At 39.5% G+C, this 24,419-nt stretch overlaps 1 protein-coding gene across 1 annotated transcript in view; it reads right to left on the bottom strand.

Moving 5' to 3' along the window:
• The window catches only part of Abcb5 (ATP binding cassette subfamily B member 5), a 93,104-nt gene extending 72,853 nt beyond the window's left edge, over positions 1-20,251 (bottom strand). The window contains exons 1-4 of the mRNA XM_052738150.1: positions 20,088-20,251; positions 14,212-14,269; positions 8,493-8,643; positions 4,121-4,175 (exon numbers count right to left, since the gene is read on the bottom strand). Of these exons, the coding sequence (XP_052594110.1) occupies positions 4,121-4,175; positions 8,493-8,643; positions 14,212-14,269; positions 20,088-20,251 (428 nt within the window). The remainder of the gene's footprint in view (positions 1-4,120; positions 4,176-8,492; positions 8,644-14,211; positions 14,270-20,087) is intronic.
• Positions 20,252-24,419: the final 4,168 nt, after the last annotated feature.

The raw sequence follows: 24,419 nt of genomic DNA on the forward strand, positions 1-24,419 counted from the left end.
AGAAGGAGAGAACAGATTCCCAGGAACTGACCTCTCACCTCCACACACATGGCATGGAAAGTGAGTATATATATGGAGAAAGAAGAGGTCTCTCTTGGGATGGACAAAGCAGAAAAAAATGTGTGGCATGGTCCAAGAACTTGTTTAGCTAGGTGAAAATGCAGGAGAACACGGCACAACACAGACCTTTAGATATCATGTACTCTTTCCATGTTGTTGCAAGGGAAGTGAAAGGTCACCAGAACAGCCAGGCATAGGGTGGTCCTACATGCTGAACTTTGTAAAAGACCACTCTGGCATCTTTGTGGAGAATGGGTAAAAGTGATAACAATGGAAGCAGGAAGTTATAGAAATGAGTCATGGGAAAGGATAAGGGCTTAGATGAGAACTGTAGCACCCAAGGTACAAAAATGTAGAGAAATGCTAAGGTTCTTGCTACTAAGCCTGATGACCTGAGTTTGATCCTTAGAACTTACATTATATAAAGAGAGAACTAATTCTCACAAGATGTCCTTTGATCTATACATGTTCATAGTGACATGTGTACACACACACACACACACACACACACACACACACACACAAAATCAATCAATCAATAAATGTAAAAAGAACTTTTAGAAAGTGCATAGAGTCTATATATATTTTGGAAATAAAAATGATCAGACTAACGAACCTTCAGACAGACAGATAGCCTTCTTTGCCATAAGCACAACCAGAAGACTGTGAGGAAAAACAGAACACCTCTCCACTGTTTCTAATAACTTTAAATTCCATATACCTTGAGAAATATGTCCTGCTTTATGATTGCTAGCCTACACACCCATCCCTGAACTCAGTACCCCTCATAATTCCTAACAAGGAGGGAGAATCCGAAAAGCTCTCCCAATGGGGCTTCCTGTATCTATGGTAATGCCCCCTTTACATGGGAGTCTCCATCTGTAGCACTCTCCTTGAAGCAGAAGACAGACCCTGGTGACCTCTTTACTATGGCATGGGTGTTTTGATTTCTCAGTGCTTTGTATTTTGTGTTTATAACAATAAAACAATTCTTTGTTTAATATACCCTTTCAAACAAGGTAATAGAACAGGATACAAGGAATGAAATCAGGGGATGACTTCCTGGCTTTTGTTGATTAGTGTGGTCAGTAGAGTGCCATTCGTAGACATGGGGTACTGGGAATAGGGCAGATTTTCAGACACTCTCAAGAGCTCTGGTTTGGACATATTAAAGGTCCTGGAATGGGAGTTTGGAGATTGAAGGACTGGAGAAGGCACTAGGATGGAGATGGAACAGTGAAAGCCAGAGCTTCCAGGCAGAATTCCAACAAACAGCAAAAACCATTCTGGGAGACAAATATAAAAATGTAGGTCAAGAAGAGGGACAAGGACTGCGCTCAGGAATTCTGTAGACAGGTGGTGTTTGGCCTGAAGAGAAAGAGCCTGCAAAGAAAGTAAAGCAGTTGGAAGTCAAGGGAGTTAAGCACTCAGTAAAACTAAAGAACAAAATAAGACTGGTGCTCACTGAGGACTTAACACAGATTTGTCTACTGCTAAACTTTGTTTCCATCTCTAAAGTGAAATAGCTGTTTTTCTGATACAACATTCCCAGCTGAGGTTTAAAAAGGCTACTCTGTCACCTTAGTTCAGCTCTCTGAACAAAACCCTGCCATTCTGGTGGTCTCATTTTTGTGCTTCTGTTATGTCTTTGTTATTTATGACCAATCCCAAGCGTCAAGCTGAAGTGGCATCCAGCAGAATAGTGTTACACGCCTTTAATCCCATCAGGAGGCACAGGCAAGTAGACTTCAGGCTAGCCTATTATACACAGAAACCTCTATGCTGTCCAGGGATACATAGTCAAACAGACCCTGTGTCAAAAAACAAACAAAAATACTAATAGCTTCCTTTTAAAAAATTGACAAAGACATCCTAAAATGTATGTAGGAGTGTATAGGACTCAGAATAGCCAGGATAATTTAAAAAAGGAAATTGTGCTGGAACTTATTTTCTGATTTTACTTATTTATTAACTAAATAGATACTATAGTAAAGAAGAAAACAGTATGGTGCTAGTGTAAAGACAAATGTATTGATAATTACAAAATTTCAGAGGCTAAAAACTAATCCTTACAGTTCTAGATAGTTGGCTTGTACCAAGTTGTGTGGTTGAGAAAGTATAGCCTTGTCTTCAAAAATGTGCTGGGACATGTGAGAAAGATGAGATGAGACCCTTCCTTAGTCACAAATTAACTCAAAATGGACCACAGGTCTACAGGTAAGTACTAAACCATGAAAACTTCTAGAAGCAAAACAGTAACTCTGGGTTTCTCAAAGAATTCTTAAATTCAAAAGCACAATCCATAAAAAATCGATAAATTGAAATTCATCAAAATGTAAAATCTGTGTGCTCCAAAAGAAGCCTTTAAGAAAATGAAAACATGATGGGAGAAAACAATTGCCTATCAAATCTGAGAAAGAATGTGTACTCAGAATTTATAAAGGGCTCTTTCAGCTCAGTCATAATACAATGTTGCAGTTTAAAACATGTGTACCTCACAGAGCATCAGTCAACAGGTGCACCCACAGACAGATGTACCCACCGAGTCCATAAAAGTGATGGAGACTGAGGAAGTGAGTTTAGAATTTATTTACCTTCAATAGTTTGTGTCTATGTAGACACGTGTGGCTGTGCCTAACATGTCAATAGTGCGTGGTGGCACATTCTTGGAACTTTACCCTTGGATGGAGGTTAAAGAAGGATGATCACGAATTCAAAGCTGCCCTCAGCTACGTGGAGAGTTCCAAGCCCCACCCATACAGACCATTTAAACAGCAAGTAAATGAACAACCAAGGCCCAGAGAAAATACTAGGTGTCACTCTGGTCTGTTTGAAGACTTTGAAAATTTCAGTGAAAAAGTATAGAAATCTAGTCAAGAAACCCAGTAAAGAAGAAACGTTTTGCCGGGCGGTGGTGGCGCACGCCTTTAATCCCAGCACTCGGGAGGCAGAGCCAGGCGGATCTCTGTGAGTTCGAGGCCAGCATGGTCTCCAAAGCGAGTTCCAGGAAAGGCGCAAAGCTACACAGAGAAACCCTGTCTCAAAAACAAAAAAAAAAAAAAAAAAAAAAAAAAAAAGAAGAAACATTTTAATTCAGCATGTGGTGGTTAATAAAGTCAAGCCTACTATTTACCTCATAATTTATAAAACAGAATGCTTTTTATGATTTTTTGTTATTCAGACTTTGTGATTGTTAATCTGGATACAACTAAGTCTCAATTAAACTTTGCTACTTTTAAATTTTATTTTAAGAATTACTTGCTTCACTGTATTCATTTAATTCATCTTCCTCCTGTACTTCTTTTTAATGCCTTCCCATTTTTTTCTTTTGTGATGCTGAGTGTCAAACCCAAGGCCTTACAGATGCTAACCTCTCCCAATAAATTCTATTGTTAGCTCATCTTTTCAAATTTGAAAATCTACTTAAATCACATTTTTCTATAATAGTTGAAAAGAAAATAATTTTTACAAGAGGAAAAACAAATCCTTTGCCCTCTAAGAGATGTACTGCAGTTCTAGGGACAAAACTGGCAAAAAAACACAGATCCTCACAGCCTTTCTGTTGATAAAAATTTTTCCAAATAAAACTCAGAGAATATGACTACTTACTTTTTATTTTTTCATTCTTTTGTATGGGTAAAGTACCTATGTGTATGTTCACACACACACAGAGGTCAGGATGCTATCTTCCATGTGCTCCATCTTGTCTTTTGAGACAGGGTCTTTTGCTGAACTGACTTGACAAGAGTGTCTTGCTAGTGAGCTCCAGGGATCTGTCTCCCTCTCCCTAGTGCCTGGCTTTAGTGAGGGTGGTGGGGATTTGAACTCAGTTCTTCACACTTGCACAGCAAGCCCCTTACTGAGCCTTCTCCCCAGACTCACTCTTTAAATAGATAGAAAATTATGTACTAATTATACTGTATATGGAATGAAAGAAAAAGCACATTTACTTTAATCACTTGTATATAATATGAATGATTAAGGTTTCCAGTTTTTTTCTTGTAGGTATTGGATAAAGCAGCATGCAAGAGTAGGAACTTAATTCTTCATTTGGACTTACATAATGATATCTTCATTCAACTTCTCTTGAGACTGAGAACAGTTCTGATAGTTTGCTGTAAAAAAGTTGTCTTTCTTAATGATAAAGAAAATTAATTGTTAGACATAGTGTTTCATAAGTATCCTTCCAAACCAAATACATGATTTTTGCTTGCTTGTTTGTTTTTATAGAAAATGGAATCAATGTCTCTGGGTTCATGATCCTTTGATGCCTATGGTTTTAAAGAAAAACTTTCTCTTTTCTCAAGACATATTTTCCCAAAGTAAGAATAAAAGGTAACATGGACCTTGTAGCTCACAAAAAGAATTCTCTAGGACACCTTTAATAATTAGCTGACAGACAGCCAGTAGAGTTACAGCAGCACCGTCCCACTTTCTGTCCAAGGTTATGCTTTTTAGAATTAAATTCAACATGTCCCAGAGAGAGATTTAGAAAGTCCAAGAAATGAAAGTACATGTGGGGAAGTTCTAAAAGCTGTCACAGCAAAAAATGGACACAAATCTCATTGAAATATATTGGGTTATAACTAAGAAAACCACATAATAAAACTTTCAAACAGTCTGGCAGTGGTGACACATACCTTTAATCCTGGCACTCAAGAGGTGGAGGCAGGTGGATCTCTGTGAGTTTGAAGCCAGTCTGGTCTATAGAATGAGTTCTAGGACAGCCAGGGCTACACATAGAAACTCTGTCTTAAAAAAAAAATACTGACACACACACATAAAAACCCACCCCCCAAAAAAAACCATTTAAAACAATGTTTTAGTTAGAAGTCTTTGATGCGATTTTTTTTGTGTATTTTCTGGAAAAATATCATCTGTCATTAGCAATATCCAATTTCTTTCATAAACCCCTGTAATAAATACTTGGAAAGAACTTCAGTCTTCACTGCTCTTCATTTGTTATATCCCATATACTAATGTCTGTGAATTTATTTATATATGAATAATCATTACCTCCATTCCATTTTTGGAATCATGATACATAATTTTAACTATCCCATTTCAAAAAATCATAATTGATGTAGAAAGAGTGAAGATAATAAATCCTAATAGAAATGTTAAATGAGATTTAACTCAGCTACTAAGGATAATCAATACTGCTTCTAAAATGGTATCACACTGACATAGAAATAGTGTAATCTCAATTTCTGAGATTATATTAGTAGAAGTAGTTTAAGCAAAAGTTCAGTGTTTGCACAAAAGGGAATGGCTAATCAATGCTAATTACTATTTTTATTTTATTTGTGGCAAATAAATAATCCTCCTTTATTATCCTCCAGAAAATTAACATTAATAATTAGCAAAGCTATTGTTAAAATGTTGAAAGAATGCACCTTATTTTACTTCTTCTCTTCAAAGATTATTTTTATTTTATGTGTATAAGTGTATTGCCTGCCTGGATGTATGTCAGATACCCATGGAAATGAGAAGAGGGCATCAGATCCCCTGGAACTGTGGGTGCTGGGAACTGAACCCACATTCTCTGCAAAAGCATTAAGTGCTCTTAACCACTGAACTACCTTTCCAGTCCCTAACCACCTCTTTAGTAATGTGTTAATCTAACAATAATATCCAAAAAACTTACCTAAATAAAACTGTTCTTATGTTTACCACAGTGATGGTTAATCATGATTGTCACCTTGATTAGGTTGAGAAATGCTGGGAAAACTAGTAAAGCGCACTATGTGGGTCTGCAAGGGCATTTTCTGGGACAATTGTCATATGGGACAACAACTGCAGGAAGCCTAGCCTTGAGTGCAGGCAGGCAGTGCCACCCAATAGGGGACAGGGTGGAAGAGAAGCAGAAGGAAGAGGTGGCCACCAGCTCAGGCTTGCTCTGGGGTCTCTTTGCTTCTTAACCATGAGGTAAGCACTTTTGCTTTGCTGTGCACACCACCACACCCATTCCCTATGATGTTCTGTTTTATCACAGGCCTACAGCAGGAAATCACCCCACCATGGCCCAAACCTTCCAAATCAATAGTCAAAATAAAGCTTTCTCCCTTTTAACTTGTTTATGCTGTTTGTTCGTTCATTTGTTTGTTTAGTGTGTGTAGGTCAGAATACAAATTTCAGGAGTTAATTCTTTCCTTCTGCTATGTGTGGTGATATTTTATTTGTGCTCTAATAAATAAAACTTACTTGGAGATCAAAGGAAAAAGCCAGCCACTATATTAAACATAGAAGTAAGGCAATGGTAGCACATGCCCTTAATCCTAGCAACCAGGAGGCAGAGATTCATCTGGATCTCTGCGAGTTCAAGACCACACTGGGAACAGAGCCAGGCATGGTGGTACATGCCTTTATTCCCAGCACTAGTTAACCATAGAGGTCTGGAGGTCTGGACAGATAGACAGGAAGTGATGTAGTTGGGCAGAGAGAGGAAATGAGATGGCAGGGCACAGAAAGGATACAGGTGTGAGTATGTAGGAAGTAGCTCTCTCTTTGGCTGAGGATTTCCTAGCAGTAAGAACATGGCTGGCTTCTTTCTGCTTCTCTGATCTCTCAGTTTTCACCCCAATATCTGGCCCCAGGTTTTTTATTAATAGGACCATTTAGCAATTTGTCTTGGAGATCAAATGTAGGTCATCAGATTCAGCAGCAAGCACCTTGACCTCTTAGCTGTCCCACTTGTCCTCGGTCAAGTATTTTGCCACACTGATAAAAAATGCACCACAGCAGTATCTATTATGTGTGCACTACTTGTTTCTACCTAAAACAAGTGTCTTACTGCTGTGACAAGACACCATTACTAAGGCAACTTATAAAAGAAGGCATTTAGTTTGAGGCTCGTGGTTCCAGAGGGTTCGAGTCAATGATCATCATGTTGGGGAGTGTGGCAGCAGGCAAGCAAGCATAGTGCTGGAGCAGTGGCTGAGATCCACAAGCATGAGGCAGAAAGAGAGACAGTCGGAGGGTAGGGGTAGAAGGAGAGAGTGAGAGGGAGGGAAGGAAGGAGTGGAGAGAGAGAGAGAGAGAGAGAGAGAGAGAGAGAGAGAGAGAGAGAGAGAATGCTAATTGGAATGGCATGGACTCTTGAAACCTCAAAGCCCACCTCCAATGACACACCTCCTCCAACAAGACCACACCTCTCAATCCTTCTCAAACAGTTCCACCAACAGGGAATCAAAGATTCAAATACATAAGCCTATGGGGGCTATTCTCATTAAAACCACCACAGAAGGTAAGAATTATAGAATACATCAAACAAAATGAATCCTACTGAGAAGACTGCCTTACGCTGCTGGGTTTATCACTGAAAGTTGACAATCAATAAATATCTACTCAGTGAATTGATGGATCAATAGTCACGACAGAAGTAATTTAGCTTATATCACTAAAATGCAAATGTTTTTGTGTGGGGGCACAAAGGTCTTTGTGTCCACAGGTCACTAGGGAAACCAGGAATATTAAACACACAGGGGCCTCTCCTCAATGGAGGAGATAAAATACCTATTTTTCTGCCCAGAGAACTGGGAGTGGATATGGTTAATGACATTTTTGCTATCTGTGGCAGCAGACCTCACCCACATTTTGCTATAGAGGCAGACTTCACTCAAATCCTCCAGAATGTCTATCACAGACTGTCCCTTTTTAGACCTTTATTATTAGCTACAAAGCCTACCCTCATGGTCACATATACTTTGTAAAGGAGTGTCTAATTAGTCACACCTTAAGTTTTATTGTGCATCTGGAATTGGAATGATTGTTTCCTGGAAACCTGGAATGGGACTTTTTGCTACCTGGAACTTTTCCCCAAATTGTACTGTGTTTTAAATATGCTGATAATGAACAGCCTGGAATTGAACTCCTCAAAGTCTGATTCAGGTTGACGAAATCAATCTGAACTGAGCTTTCATTCTCATCTCTTCGAAGGTTCATTTCACTGCCTGAACCCCTGCAGGGTTCCCATCATTTTTGCACACACATTGTGTGTATTTGTGTGTGTGTGTGTTTGTGTGTGTGTGTGTATTCACACATGTCTGTAAGTGCGTGTGTCCATAGTTCCTGTAAACCACTTCTTTCCTTCTCCCCTCCCTCTTTCTCCTTCATCTCTTGTCCCCTCTCCTCTCTCTTTTTTCTCCTTTTGTCCTTTTCTGTCCCCACTTACTCTTGCCCTCTCTCCCCTCTCTCTTCCTTTTCCTTTTTCTCTCTCTTTCCACAACCCTTATGTATCTTCGCAGATTCACATCTTATTGCTGATTTTTCTGAAGAGCTCTAATACAGACTTCGGTCATTTAGTATCAAGTAACATAGACTTGAGTACATATTATACAAATATTGTTTTATAATGATCTATAAGATCAATGTCTGATTACTGTATTTAATGTATTTGAGTCCCCCATAATACAGAAAGATCTTGAACTTACTTCTGTTAGTTTGGAGTAGGCATCCATTAATAAAATGGTCACTAATTTCTCCTAAAACCAGAGACATTAAGGGAACAGTGGCTCCATTTACTATGGATGCTAGTATTCCCAGGGTCATGAGGGCAATGTCCAGATTGTCAGCAAAGCGGAACTGAGAAAACAAAGCATGGAAATGTTGCTGTTGTAAAACTCAAGCAAAACTGCCAACCTGTAGCTTTTTCCACAAAGCAAATGTTATGTAATGAACTGATTATGAGATTAAATCAATCATAAAACCATGGGCATGCCTTTATCTATACAGTAAAAAGGAAACAAACAAGCACCCAGTCTTAGCTCTTAAAGATTCACAGCAAGGTTTGAGGAGGGGCTGAAAAACAAATCAGCCCAAACAACACAAACTATATGAAAACATACGTCAGATCCCATGTAGGCATGATTCTGAAGCTTCTATTTGGAATAAATTAATATAAAGGGCTTGTTGAAAAGACAATCAACAAATTTTTATTCATCAACATTGTTGCATTGCCGTCACTAACCGTAAACATCCTGCTGGTAAAAATGTGATGAATTATATTTTTGATATTTTTAAAGTTCCTTACATTAAATTTGCCCCCAAACAATGCCTCTCTTGTAAACAAGGGACAATGATGATTTACAGGGATGTTTGTAGTAAGACAGAGACCTGAAAGGCAAACATTGAATGCTCTATCTTGTAACAAGTCCCCACAATACCAATCTAAAACCAAACCACTTATGCCCAGAGAGGAGCATTCGAATGTAAAGTATGCTGAACTGCATTAGATTTGAATAGCACTAGGCAAGATTAGTACATGTTGTGTGTATGCAAACTATTTTTTGTTCACTCATTGCAATAGCTCAGCAGTAATTATGAGGTAACTGCCATAGCATTTTTTCAGCACTACATATGATAAATAGGTGTCTGCTCCCATGTCTTTTACCAGCATAGTGTGCTATTTTATTTTTTAGATTAAAAATTTTGAGAATTTTATATATGGATATTTTTTATTTATGTAACTCTCTCCCCTTTTTCTCCCCTCTCCAAGTTGTCTCATATCACCCCAAGTCCCTCTTGAATTCATAATTTCTTCTATAATTATTATTGTTACACACATACATACACACCCACACATGCATGCTCACATGCATAAACACACCTCCCCACACCCACACCATACACTACTAAATCTATTAATGTTGTCCACATGTGCATGTGTTTGGGGGGGGTGTTGTCTTGTTGATAAAGTTATGCACATTTTGGTATTCCTAGGTTTTTAACTTTTGAAATAGTCAGAAGTTGTTTCATGTGTGTTTTGCTGTGACAGATAATTTTGGTTGTCAACTTGAAACCCCTGTGAAGAGAAAATCTCAACTGAAGAACTGCCTCTATCGGCATGTCCTGCAGGCATGCCTGTGGGGGTATTTGCTTGATTGTTAATTAATGCAGGAGGGTCCAGTCAACTGTGGGTACTACCATCCCTAGGCAGGTGGGCCTGGGTTATTAATAAGTTATATGAACATGAGTCTGAGAATGAACCTCCCTGGTTTCTATTTCAAGCTTCTGCCTTGAGCTCCTGCCCTGGCTTCCCTTGATGATGGACTATACATGTAGATTGAAATAGACTCTTTCTCTCCAAGTGGTTTTTGGTCATGACATTTATCACATCGACAGAAACCAAGCTATAACAGTGGCTGTTACTGACAACTAAGCGAAGAGATTAGTGTTCAGGGGTAGATCTCTAGGAAGATATGCATGACAGATTCTATTGCTGTTGAAAGGGAAAAATCAGTAGCCATCTCGAGAGATGCTTCCTCCTTCCCTCCTCCAAAGGTGTTTGCTGACCAGCAGTTTTAGAAGTGACCAGAAGTTGAACTTATAAGGCTGGGACAATAAATCTATGTATCCTGGACTTGGCAAAACAAGAGATGGGTAATAATGGGCTCAACTAACCAGAAGTTGAACTCAGAAGGACTAGAACAATAAATCTGAATGTATATATCCTGGGTTCAACAAAAGCAGGACATGGAGTAAAAATTTATGTCTCTGTAGATACCCTGAATCCTGTTAGCTATCAGTAACCTCATGCTTATGTAGATGTAACCAACTGTCTTATTAAATAAAAAACACAGAACCAATGCAAAGAAGAACGCTAAGAGATCAGAGCTAAGAGCCTTACCCACCTGCTGCAGCTAGCCTCTTCAGCCAAGAGACCTCTCCAAAAGAGACCTACTTCCTGTCTGTTTGTCTTTATATAGACTTTCTGTTCTGCCTTCTCATTGGTTGTAAACGCAACCACAGGACTGCCTCATCACTGCCTGTCTGTACAGACCTCCAGGTCTTCTATGGTTGGTATTGAGATTAAAGGCGTGTGTCTCCAATGCTGGCTGTATCCTTGAACACATAGAGATCTACCTAGCTCTGTCTACCAAGTGCTGGGATTAAAGGTGTGTACCACCAACACCCAGCTTTTGCTATGGCTCTAATAGCTCTGACCCCCGGGCAACTTTATTTATTAATGTACAATTAAAATCACATTTGAAAATTCACATTTTCAAATAAAATATCACCATATGCTTATAGTTCCGCCAATAACTTCAAAGAACTCTCTCAACCCTAGCCCCCTCGTCCAATCCCAAGCTGCATGTAAACCTTTCCTATATAAACCCCTTAAAGTGAGTGCTTGGCCGTCCTCCTCCACCCACTGTGTCAGATGTTGGACACGAGGATCAAGTCCAGCCTTGCTTGTTTTGTTATTAAAAAAACCTTTGTGTGCTTGCATTGGATATTGGCTCTGTGGTGGTCTTGCTTGGGGGTCTTGTGACCTGGGCACAACACTATGAAAAAACATGATGACCATGGCAACTCTTATAAAGGAAGACATTTAATGGGGATTGGCTTAACGTTTCAGAGGTTTAGTTCATTATCATCATGGCAGGAAGCATGGGTGGTGTACAGGCAGACATGGTGCTGGAGAAGGAGCTGAGAGTTCAACATATTGATCCACAAGCAGCAGGAGACTGTCACACTGGTTGTGGCTTGAGCATACATGAGACCTCAAAGCCTACATCCAAAGTGACACACTTCCTCTAACAAGGCCACACCTACTCCAACAAGGCCTAACCTCCTAATGGGCCAAGCATTCAAACACGAGTCTGTGGGGGCCATACCTATTCAAAGTACCACTGCAGTGTTCTTTGAACATAACTCCAAATATATGTGTTGGTATGTTTCCTGACAGACAGGATTTACATAACAATTATATAAAAGCTCTTTGTACCAGCTTTACTTTTGCGCATCCTATAACTCAAGTATGTGGAATTCAGCAATAGGATTTTAGTATCAAGTTCTGGAGGGAAACCGAGAGCAATGCCAATGTCCTGTAATGCTTGGGGGAGGTTTGTGGGACTCCAATGACCAATAATATGAAAAGAGGCACCAAATTCCAGGCACTGGGCTTTTTATTTGATAGCCTATGCCACCCTGGGGAGGCATTGTCCCCATACTGTAAGGTAACTCAATTTAAACTCTTTTTTTTTAATAAACACACATTATATACACACACACATATATGTATACACACATTATACACACACACATATGTACACACACACACACACACACACAAGCTTCTACAATAGTAAGTTTCTATGTGGTGTTTTCAAAAGCCTTTAGTGTTAAGTTATCCCTTCTTAATATTTTCTCTTCTATCCTGCCCTCTCATCCACCTACCCCACTTAATGCTTTTTGCTCTATTGAAAGCTTCATCATGTCTGACTAGCTTTCAGAGTGCTAGAAGGTGCAATTCCAGCTTCTGGGGGGGGGGGGGGAAGTAATCCACAGTCTCACCCAACTGTAAATGCTGTGAGCTTCAATAACAACTGGCTTGGCAAGATACGTCTTACGGTGCATTAATGGCACAAACATGGACATAACCAGCCACTTTCTGATTGGATTTAAGGCCTGCTCTACAAGATGTAACTCATGCCTAATATTGTCAACTGGGCAAAATCCAATGGCTTGGTAGGTTGCAGACTCTAGGGCAGAACCTAAGAGTGTAATTCTGATAAATGGATATGACCCCCAAGTTCTATATTTATTCCCATAGATTAGTGCATTTCTCAACTCTCATCAGAGAAACTTCTTTTTAAAGTAAATGGTAATTAATATAGTAACCCACCACTGGCCAATATGATGAGAATAAGAGACTGAGGAATGCTTAGCTCCAAGCAGGACACCTATATTACACTTCCTTCTTCCAAGGCTTGGGATTATTGTGGAAGAGGAAGGAGAAACATTCTAAAAGGATATAGTATTAAACATCCAGAGGACAGTATTTTACAGACATGACAAGGCTAAGGCACCATGAACTCACAGTGTTTGGGACAGCATGCACAAAACCTGCACAGGATCAGACCAGACACAATCCCAGCATTGATTCAGGAGAGGCCCATGAAGTGCCACCCCTAACAGGAGCTATTGTTAATTGATGGCTTCTGGGAATGGGAGGGTTAGTTTTCTTCAGGGATGATGTCCCTAAGAGTCTACCCATACTCCAATAGATAGCCTTACATCCACACACATACTTGCAGCACCAAATGGACTGAGTGGATTGTTATAAAAGGGCACACACATGAGGGTGGAAAGGAACAGTGGTGGGATGGGATATGGGAAAAATGGGAGAAGGAATTGGGGGCTGATTTGATAAAAATTCATTATATGCATATATGATATTGTCAAAGAATAAAAAAATGTAAAAAGAGGCTATTTGAAGAAAGGATTTGTATACTAGCAATATACATTAATGCATATATATCAGAACTTTTCCCAATGTAAACATAGCAAATGTCATGCATAACTGCCCATGTTGTTGAGCAATCTCTGGTAGCATTCTGCCCAGAACTTTATGCTGCTAGAAAGCTGTGCAGATACTGCATGTTTTTCTTATCTCTTACGGTGGAGCTTTGAGATGATTTTTTTTTTTTGTCATTTTGGATGATCATTGTGGTGGTTTGAGTAAGAATGACCCCCATAGACTCATACATTTGAATGCTTAATCACCAGGGAGTGGATCTGTTTGAAAGGGTTAAAAGGATTAGAGGCCTTGTTGGAGGAAGTGTGTCGCTAGGGGTGGACTTTAAGGTTTCAAAAGCCCACACCAGGCCCAGTGTCTCTTCTCTCTCTGCCTGTGGATCAGGATGTAGCTCTCGACTACCACTCCAACACCATTCCTGCCTGCTGCCATGCTCCCTGCTGCCATGTTCCCTGCCATGAAGATAGTGAACTAACCCTCTGGAACTGTTAGCAAGTCCACAGTTAAATGCTTTCTTTTATAAGAGTTGCCTTGGTCATGGTGTCTCTTCACAGCATAGAACACTGACTGTGACAGTCACTATAATGAATCCCTTTCTATTCCCCCCCCCCTTTCTTTTTCCACACAGAGGCTGTAAATTACCAAATGTGAGCATCCCATGTGCTATTATCAATTCCTACAATTTCTTTCTTTCTTTTTTTGGTTTTTTGAGACAGGGTTTCTCTGTGTAGCTTTGGAGCTTGTCCTGGAACTCGTTCTGTAGATCTCAAACTCACAGAGATCCACCTGCCTCTGCCTCCTGGAGTGCTGTCATTAAAGGCATGCACAACCACTGCCTGGCTAATTCCCACAATTTCTAACGCACACACTTGCGTCCTGGTTTTGCTTACTATCTCAATAGGTCCAACAGCTCGATTTCGTGCTTTCGGCAGTTGTTCTTGCGGAGGTCTGAAAAATAAACATGAGATGGAGAAAGTATAGTATGAACATAATTTGTAAAATTCTCTAATATTTTGCCGAAGTGCGAAATATACCTTTGGCAGCAAATTTATATATATTGTTAAATTTCAAAAGCAGATTTAATGACAGGGAGTGCATTTTTTTTTTTTTAAAGAAAAGTCACTGGATATGGGCAGTGGTTCTCTGTATAGAAACGAATACATCTGGAGTGAAAATGTTTAAATTGTGTTAAAATGTACACAGTGTATGCCATCTTTGTAACCATTTTAAGTGACAATGGGGCACCGAACACACCCTTCACGCCATCCACAGAACTCCAGTAGTCTGCAATACTGATTCCTCGTGCCTCTTGAACACCTTCCTTGTTCTATTCCCTCAGCCACCATTCTGCTTCTTGTCTCTGCGAACCTGACAACCCTAGATGTCTCATCCAAGTGAACCCATACAATGCTTTCCCTTTTGTGATTGGCATAAAGTCTCCAAGACTCATTTTGGAATTACTCACTAGCCGGATAGCTTTGAGTTTCCTCCGTGTTGCAGCCTATCAGAATTCCCTGTCCCCCATTTTAAGGCAGATTGCTATTCTCGCTGTCCCTGTCCCGTTACCTTTTCGAATCAGTCAGCACACACTAGGATTTCTTCCACGCTTTGGCCTTTGCTAACAATGCTTCCATAGCCGGGCGGTGGTGGCGCATGCCTTTAATCCCAGCACTCGGGAGGCAGAGGCAGGCGGATCTCTGTGAGTTCAAGGCCAGCCTGGGCTACCAAGTGAGTTCCAGGAAAGGCGCAAAGCTACACAGAGAAACTCTGTCTCGGAAAACCAAAAAAAAAAAAAAAAAAACAAAAAACAAAAAAACTTCCATGACTATGAGCATACGCCCTGCTTTCAAACTTTTGGGTGTGTGCCCAGAAACAGAGTTGCTAAATCATACACCAATCATGCTTTTAATTAAGATTTCCATTTATTGATTGATTGATTGATTGATTTAGTGTGTGTGTGTGTGTGTGTGTGTGTGTGTGTGTGTGTGTGTGTGCCACAGCACATGGATGGAGGATAGAGGATAACTTTTGGGAGTTCTCTCCTTCTACTGTAAGATCCAGGGATTGAACTGAAGGCACCAGTTTTGCCCAGCACGCAGTTTTACCCACTGAGCCACTGCTCTAGCCCTGTTTTTAAATTTTTGAGGAAGGCTGTGTAGTTTCCAGAACGTTCCTAAAAACAGCACACGAGGAGGCTGCTGCTTCACACCACTTGTCCTTGTTTCCTTTAAGACAGTAGCATCCTAAGCGTGAAGTGGCGAATTAGGAAAAAAAAAAAATCGAGCCTTCTCTAATACAATGTCGCAGAGTCGTTGTGATCTTCATAAGAACTGAATTCTGTTGGGTGCATTGCGTGGGATACTCTGAATTTCGTTCTCCCTTTGAAAGTATCTTAGCTCACATTTGGAGGACACCCGACTGCAACACGTGACTTTTGGACATTGACTTCCTATCAAACACGCACAATTCTGAAACACGTAACACATTTAAAGAAGGGGACAGGGTAAGTGGTCGCAAAGGTGCCCTTCCACGTCTTCTCTCCAGCTTTGAAACGTACTGTTCTGTCAGCCTTCATGGATGACAAGCGGTGCAATTTTTGGTCACTGTGATGAATTTCTGTGCCCCTTCTCCTGCCGCAGGTTAATGGTTAATTTGTGTACAGGCCAGTGTCCGGGAGGAGGCATAGACGAAACAAACAAACAAACAAACAAAACCCCAGTGCTTTGAAACGGTGAAGCCCTTTCCCCATGGCTGACTTCAGCTTCTGTCACTTGATGAAATTTCATCTGAGGAAGAACATTTCCTTCCCCCTGACCTTCGCAGGGTTTACGTCAGTTTACGACAGTTTCCTCTGCACCAGACGTGAGAGGAGCCCCAGGCTGGCTCCCGCTCAGCGGCTGCCAAGGTGTTGGTGCAGAGGTTGGGCGCCACCGGGGGCGCCAATCACAGGCCCCGTGTGCTCTCTGCTTGGCTGCAAGCCGAGGTAAGTCAGTGATTCAGTAATTAATTTTATTTGGCCCAAAGCACCCACATTTCTGTTCCTATCGTCCACTGAGCCATGCCTACCTCGTCAGAATCTTGCCCAGATTTTGAGGCCAGAGCCAACCCCCTTATTCCAGGAATCCCGCTTTTCAAAATCACCCAACCCGACCTTTAATCCTTGCCACGGGCTGTTTTCTTGGATCCTCTTCAGTCTTGTTTCCTCTAAGTGAAGTCAGCTGTGAAGTTGCAGCTACGCCTGGTAACCAGTAAAATTGCCACCTCTCTAGTTTTTCCGAGGGTGTTCCCACTGGCCTACTCGCTTCTGTGGTCTACGGCTGTATATGAAGAATCCCACAAGGTCAGTGGTGCTGTGACCATTTTAAAGATGAGTGAATTGAACCACAAAATAAACAATCATAGTTTATATAGCTAGGGATTGACCTTGGCTGTGAATCCAAAGCTTGAATTTTCATCTACAAAGTCTTGATGCTGATGAAATGTGAGCAGAAGGTAAAATTTATTTGGTCCACAGGTGATGCTGAAGTGCTCAAATGAAATCTAAAACAAATTTGTCTCCTCATCACCCCCTTTTGTCATCATCTGTGTTGTAGAAATTAAGGAACATTCAGTTTACAAGAAAGCAGCTCAGCAAGATGGGAAAATAACACAGAACAAAAGATTAAAGGCATATGTGTGTGGGATGCAACTCTTTTGGCTTTCAAAGTGCTCCCAATACTTATTTTTTATGTTTAAATAATAGCCATTAATTCAGCCATTGTGAAAAATAGTATGGGGATGTCTTAAAAAAACTGCAAATAAGGCCAGGCATGGTGGCTCATGTCTTTAATGCCAGCATTCGGGAGGCAGAGGCAGGCAGATCTCTCTGAATTCCAGGTCAACCTGGTCTACATAGTGAGTTTCAGGACAGCTCACTACTACATAGAGAGACCCTGTCTCAAAAATCAAAACAAAACAATAACAAAACTACAAATAATAGCTGGGCTGAAGGGATTGATCAGTGGTTGGAAGCATGAACCATTCTTCCAGAGTATCAGAGTCCTGTTTCCAGCACCCACATTGGGTGGCTTACAGCCACGTGTGACTCCAGCTCCAAGGAATCTGACCTCTGTCACCTCCACAGTACACCGGCACACATGAAGACATACACTCATACACATAATTGAAAATAATAAATATAAAACACCCCATTAAAATAGAATAACCAAGTGATCCCACTACAATTATATCTTGAAAGGAATTATAATCAATATGTCAAAGAGTTGTCTGCACATCCATGTTTAGTGCATGAGTATTGATACTAGTAAAAACCAAAATGCCTACCAGTGGATAGATAACAAATATGTGGCATAGATACACAGTACAATAATAGCCAGCCTTCTTATTTTATGTTTATTTATTTATATTTTAAAGATTCATTTAATGCGTATGCATGTCTTGCCTGTATGTGTATCATGTGTGGTGCATGGGTCCATAGAGGTCAGAAAAAAAATAAGATTCCCTGGTACTGGAGTTATGAATGGTTATAAATCATCAGGTAGGTACTGGAAACCAAACCTGGGTCCTTCACAAGAGTAGTAAGTGCTCTTAACTGCTAAAGCATCATTCCTTATTCTTTATTTTTTTTAAAGTTAAATTTTTAGTTTTTAAGTGTGTGTGTTTGAATGTACATGTGTGTCCAGTTTCTCATGGAGGTGTGAAGTGGCTGTTGGATCCCCTGGAACTGGGGTTACAGGCAGTTGTGAACTACGCTGTGTGGATGCTGGAAATCCAACTTGGGTCCTCTGAAAGACCAGTACACACTAAGTCATCTCTGTCTCTGTCTCTCTGTCTCTCTCTTTTGAGATAGAGGTTTACTCTGTAGCCCAGGTTGGCCTTCAGTCCCTCCTACCTCAGCCTTCCTAGTATTAGGAGTACAGACATGTCCCATCCTTCTCAGTATTTAAAGGGTTTATATCACATATGAAAACATGTATGAATCTAGAGGGCACTACACCAAGTAAAAAAGCACAGAAGACAAATACTGCATGGTCTCATTTTTATGTGAAATGAAAGTTACACTCATTGTGATAGAGTAGGCTGAGTAGGGTAGGTGGTGACTGAGTGCTGAAATTGCTAAAATGGTGGGAGATTCTTTTCTGGATAACAAACCACATGAGCTAGGGAATTGCTCTCCAGTTATATAGAACATGTATCCAAATATAACCTGTAGTTATGGTGAAAGTGGAAATAGGACTTAAAATTCTTTCTATTTTATATTTCTACAGAAATGCATTCTGGGTATAGCAATCAGTATACTGTACATAGGCACAAAGACATCTATTTAGTGGAAATGAGTGTACCACATGGAATCAAGGGTCCATCATTGCTGAAAGGAAATTAGGCAGCCATCTTTACTGTATCTTCTGCCACAAGGAATTCAAAAGAGGTGCTTGCTATCTGAAGTCCTAACCTAACAATTCCTGTCGTAATTCCCTATCCTGAAACCAGTGTGGAAGCAGTTGTAATATATTAGTGGTGATAACACTTGTATTAAAGTACAGCAAAATGCAAACAGTGTGAATTTTGAAAAAGAATAGTTTTTTTTTTTGTGACAGCTGTGAAAGGGATAATGTATGCTTGAAATTTCAGGAAAAATTGTAGACTTTAATGAAAGCTTACCCATATCTCTGATTACTTTCTTGCATCCCTTCAGCTCTTTCAGAATGTGCCATATTATTTATAATTTGATTCTTCTGAAATAAAATAATAATAATTTTAATAATAGCATGAGTAGATGAAAATTTTCACTTGATTGGCATACAATGGCATTCTGCATCTTTAACAGTCTGCCAAAGCAAGCTGCCAAAATTCACACTGCCCGGCCTTCCCTTCTGTATGAAGCTTCTGCTTAGGCAGTTGATCTTGTTTATATTTTGTCACTGAATTTGTGAATCCTTCACCTCATTCTTAGCTGAGAGTTGGAGTTAATGAAAATTTTAGAATTGGAATGAAACAAGGAAAGTAAAAATGGAAAATGTACTGTTGTGTAAATATTGGATTTCATTTCTATTCTGCCACTGATTTGATTTTAGGTGGGGAATCCTTGAAGCTACCTGATGTTTAGGTTCTCTATAAAATGTGGAATTTTTTTTTATATCCAGCAGTCTAAGGAAGTAGTTTTCTGTTTCACCAACTACCAAGTTAGATATTCCACCATAGGTAGATTTATAGTAATAAAAATTAGAATATTTTGAAAATCTATTCATAATTAGACCTGCATTAAGCACAACATATTCTTCCACTGGGTGATACTTGTCCTAAGATCACCACTGTGTCCATAAATTATTATTTCACTACTGATGAAATATGCTCATGATCAGTCTCATTTGTTAGGGCATATAGCATATCATCCTGTACTGAGATGATACTAAAGATATGGGTGTAACCTGTAGAGTGGAATTACTAATTAATTAAATGGTACCAAAGCATATGGCACTGTTAATATGCTTTCAGATAGTGGGAATCTTAATGAATTATTGTGTCCTAATGAGTTAGAAAGGGATGTACCTCCAAGAAAGAGGTGTGAGACAAACGCAGTCATTCACAATAGTGAGTAAAATAGATACTGACACTTGCCATCGTGACTTTATAGTATCTCTAATATACATAAGTGATGAAACAAAAATCATAAAATAGTTGGTAAATATCATTTACGTGTTATAAAACTAATTATTATTATAATAAAACCCACACATTCATAATAAGAAGTCACATTAAATCTCACCTTGGTAAGAGCATAATCTGTTGTCCATTTACACAAAACTCATGTGTGGCTTTCTCTTCAACAAGTAACTTCTCTTTAGTGATTGTGCTTAGCCAACCTTGTATTCTGGTCAGACAGCTGTAATGTCTGATATAATCAGTGATGAATTTCCTTGCAAAGCACATGGTGTTCTTCACATAATATTGCTCTTGGAAACAACATGAGCAAAGAAAATCCACTGAGTGAAATGAGTACTCTTTGGAAACAATCTTCAATGACTGCACACCTAGTTTCTGTTGTTTAGTTTCAGAATACTTTTTAAAATAACTGAATAAATAAATTTCTCTAGTACATCAGCAGCACATCGACAGAATAGGTATTAGTAACAGTCCATGTGAGGCACCGATTATACTGCTTCATTACTGCTCCCTAGGATGTCCTTCTGTGTTTGCTTTTGGTTCATATTTGTATTATGGTGAACAACATTTGACCTACCTTACAAATCTATTACCTTGCTGTATTGTATGTCTTACTTATTCCTTTATAAGTTACTTGCAAAATATGAGTTTCTATGATGAACCAGTTATTAGTTACAAGTATCCAAAAGATGTTTCTTTTTCAGAGGAGCTTGCAATATTATCTTCCCCAACCATACAACAGTCTTATAACTCAGTGTGTCCCTGAATCAGCTGCTAGGTGTTATGGGAGACATTAATGGAAATGCAGAAATTTAAATCTTTTGGTTGTGTCAAAATATACATAATATAATCTTCACATTTTAAGCATTTTAAGTGCAGAGTTCAAGGTCAGTGATATCAGGTTCCTATGGGATATTATATAACCAGCATAACTAGCCATCTGCAAATGAGGCTTATCCTCCCCAAATGAATTGTGTATCCACTAAGTAATAACTCTTCCTCTGTCCGGTTTTTGATAAGCTCTACTACACCTTCTGCTTCCATGACTTTCCCTCTTTAAGTCATCTCAAAGAAGGGGATCTGACAACATCTGATTCTTTTTATGTTTGGCTTTTTTCACTTAGCGTGTTTCACAGTTCAGCTCTTTATCAGAATTGAATTCCCTTTGTGACTGAATTATTACTCTGTGTGCATATTCCACCTCTGGGCTCTTATTAATAATACTGCTGTGGACATTTTCATTTAAGTTTCTATTTGAGTGATCTTTCACTTTGCTTCATGAATCTGGAAGCAGAATAGTTGGAACATATTCTGTGTTTATGTTTTTGAAGACTTGCCATTCTTATTCTCGTGGAGATAGTGCCACTTTACATGTGCAGAAGCAACACACAGATGTTCCCATTTCTTTATATCCTCATTGACACCTGTCATGCTTTGGTACTGGTAAATGTATCCTAACAGGTGTGAAGTGTGGTCTCATTGTGTTTTTCATTTCCCTTCTAAATATTGATTCTGAGGGACTGTCAAACACTTACTGGCCATTGCACATATTTTTTTTTTTTTTTGAGAAATGCTTTTACTCCAACTTGGTTGACTGTTTTTAAAATTACAAAATGGTATTGAACTTTATTAAGTACTATTTCTGTATCAATTGATTTAATTGTGTGATTCTTGATCATTAATGATGTTTATCACATTGTTTGGTTTCTATGTTGAAGTATGCTTATAACCTAGGCATTAAATTTCACTCATGGAATTTAACCATTTTCATATGTTGATTACATTTCGCTACTGTTTTGGAGATTTTTTTTGCGTAAGTACTGCATTAGCTTCTGATAGATGTGGCATAAATAATTTATAAGGACAAAAGATATATACTTTCTCAAAATTTCAGAAGCTTCAGTCCATGATCAGTTGGCTCTGTTGATTTCAGTCCTGTGGAAAGGCAGAATGTCGGGGATGTATGATGTAGCAAAGTTACTTCTCATGGTTTTGAGGAAGGAGAGAGAGAGAAGAGGAGGCAACAAAGGGGTTGAGAGAAGGAATAGGGAAAGGGGAGGGAGGATGAAGGAGGAGGAGCAGAAAAGGTGAAGGATGAAGAGGTTGGAGTCCCAGTGACCCCTTCAAGGTTATAAACTATTTGACCTTATTTACTTCCAATAATATGCAAGATGGTCCTTTACCCCCACCTTGGTGGTCACCAGGTCTTTGACACATGGCCTCTGGGGGAACTTCAGATCCAAGCTGTAGGAAGTATTCATAAGGAACATTGACCCATTTTGTTTTCTTGCGGTATCACTGGTTTTGCTGTTAAAGGACAAATAAGGAAGTGTAACAGCTTCAATTTTTAGGAAGAGTTCAAGCCTAGCTTGATCTACAGAGTTCTAGGCCAGCTTGGACTGCAGAGTGTGACCCTGTTTCAACTCCTACCCAAGACAACTAACCACCTGACTTCCTTCTACACACACATACACACACACACACACACACACACACACACACACGCACACGCACACGCACACGCACACGCACACACACACACACTTTTTCTCTTTGTATAGAGAATCGTGATTAATGGATCTGGTAAGAGAGGAAGTTGTTTGTGAGTAGTATAAAGAGTAACTAATCTAGCATCTGAGAACTCTGAGGAAGAACACCATGGCCCCAAATGCTTTCTTTCACTTGCAGATTAGGATGATCTGAGGTAAATTCTGTGAGGATGGCTGTGACTGTTGCCAAGAAAAGATGCCCAGAGGAAGAACATTGGCAGTTTCAGGAATGCAAGGTGAACTGTCCCTCAGCTGAGAGATGAGTTCAGTCATTAGGTAGATAAGGTTGTTCTAGGCATTGAACCAAATCTTTTTGGCAACTATTATAATTTTCTGAGAGCAGGAAGAAACTGGTCTTCTGTATGTCATAGAATTAACCCCATGTTATAGTAGACCAGGACTTGGGCAAGACAGAGCCAGGCAGACTCAGTATGAGTTTGTGGTGACAATATAGATATTTTGGAGCAAGACAGATTAAAGGAAGATTGACAGAATATAGATTCATAGGACAAGGAAAGAGTAAAAAATAGGAATTCCATAATTAAACTGTAGGAACTGGCATAAAAGGTGACAATGAGAGTCTGGAGAGAAGGATGGTTTGTGGTCATGGAAGGTGACTTTCAGTTAAACTGTACAAGTTGGCTTAGCATGAGCATCAGTGTGAATCTATTTGGCTTACAAATTGAGATGTAGTAATCAAAAAGTGCCAATCTACAGATATACTCTCAACAGTTTTGTGTGTGGAAGGAATAATTGGATTTACTTTTATATTCTGATAAAATCATGGAGAAGAGATATATTATGGCTAAGTGTATCCCTCCTAGAGTCATCTATCTGCGCAATAGGATGTTCTGTAATCATGGAGGCAATTTGTAGACTTTCGGCCAACTTGTGTAGATCTTGTCTGCTGGACCTAGGATCTGAGGATCTCTTTCTGGGGCAGACTGCAGTCTAATACTGTAGACAACCTTACTTTAGTTTTAGTGTACTTTTATACATGAGTAAAAGAGAGCAATGATCTAAGGAAGGTTGTTTGAGTTTAGTAAAAATATGATAAAAACATGTAAATAAGTGTTAGTAAGCACACATACTAGATATTAACAGCCCTTTCCCAGAACTTTCTCAGAACACACCGATTTAAACATAATACCTGGCATGTACTTATATCTGGGAAGGCATGAAAGCAAGGCAGAAGCCATACCCAAATTCAGGGTATACTGAAGATTGAGTTATAGAGCTATGTTCTAACATCCAAAAAGAATAAACATGTCTTATAAATTGAATATAAATGTTTGTCACAGGAGGCATGAAATCACATCCAAGAACAATTCAGGGAATAAATGCACCTGAAATAAAAAGGCCCTCTGCTTTTTCCCCTGGAACCTCTTTCACAGTTCCCCAAGGCATTGTTCATCATGGGTCATTCATCTGACTGTATTCTGACATCAGTTTCTGCCTCCTCCAGTATATAGCCACTGTGTGTGTGTGTGTGTGTGTGTGTGTGTGTGTGTGTGTGTGTGTGTGTGTGTGTGTGTGCCTATTAACTATGTGCAATGAATGCTGTTCAGGAGCAAGTGTCTAGTTCCTATCTAATCTATTATGTATGTATTTAGAGCAACAATTCTCGATCTGTGCCTTATGACCCTTTTACAGCTGTTTCCTCAGAACATGGGAAAGCACATATTTCCATTGGTCTTAGGAACTGAGACACCGCTCCTCTATCCATCTCTAGGCAGTTCTACCCATATGCAGATATGCTCACATATGAGTACCCCGTGTGATGACATCATTGTGCCAGCCCTATCACATACACCCCAAACAAATACAGGTGTTTGTGACAGAGTTGGCACCATAATGTACTTATGTAGACTAGTCACACATGTGTA

The sequence above is a fragment of the Peromyscus californicus genome, unplaced genomic scaffold (assembly GCF_007827085.1).
Source record: "Peromyscus californicus insignis strain IS unplaced genomic scaffold, ASM782708v3 Scaffold_15__1_contigs__length_86483966, whole genome shotgun sequence".
Taxonomy (NCBI): domain Eukaryota; kingdom Metazoa; phylum Chordata; class Mammalia; order Rodentia; family Cricetidae; genus Peromyscus; species Peromyscus californicus.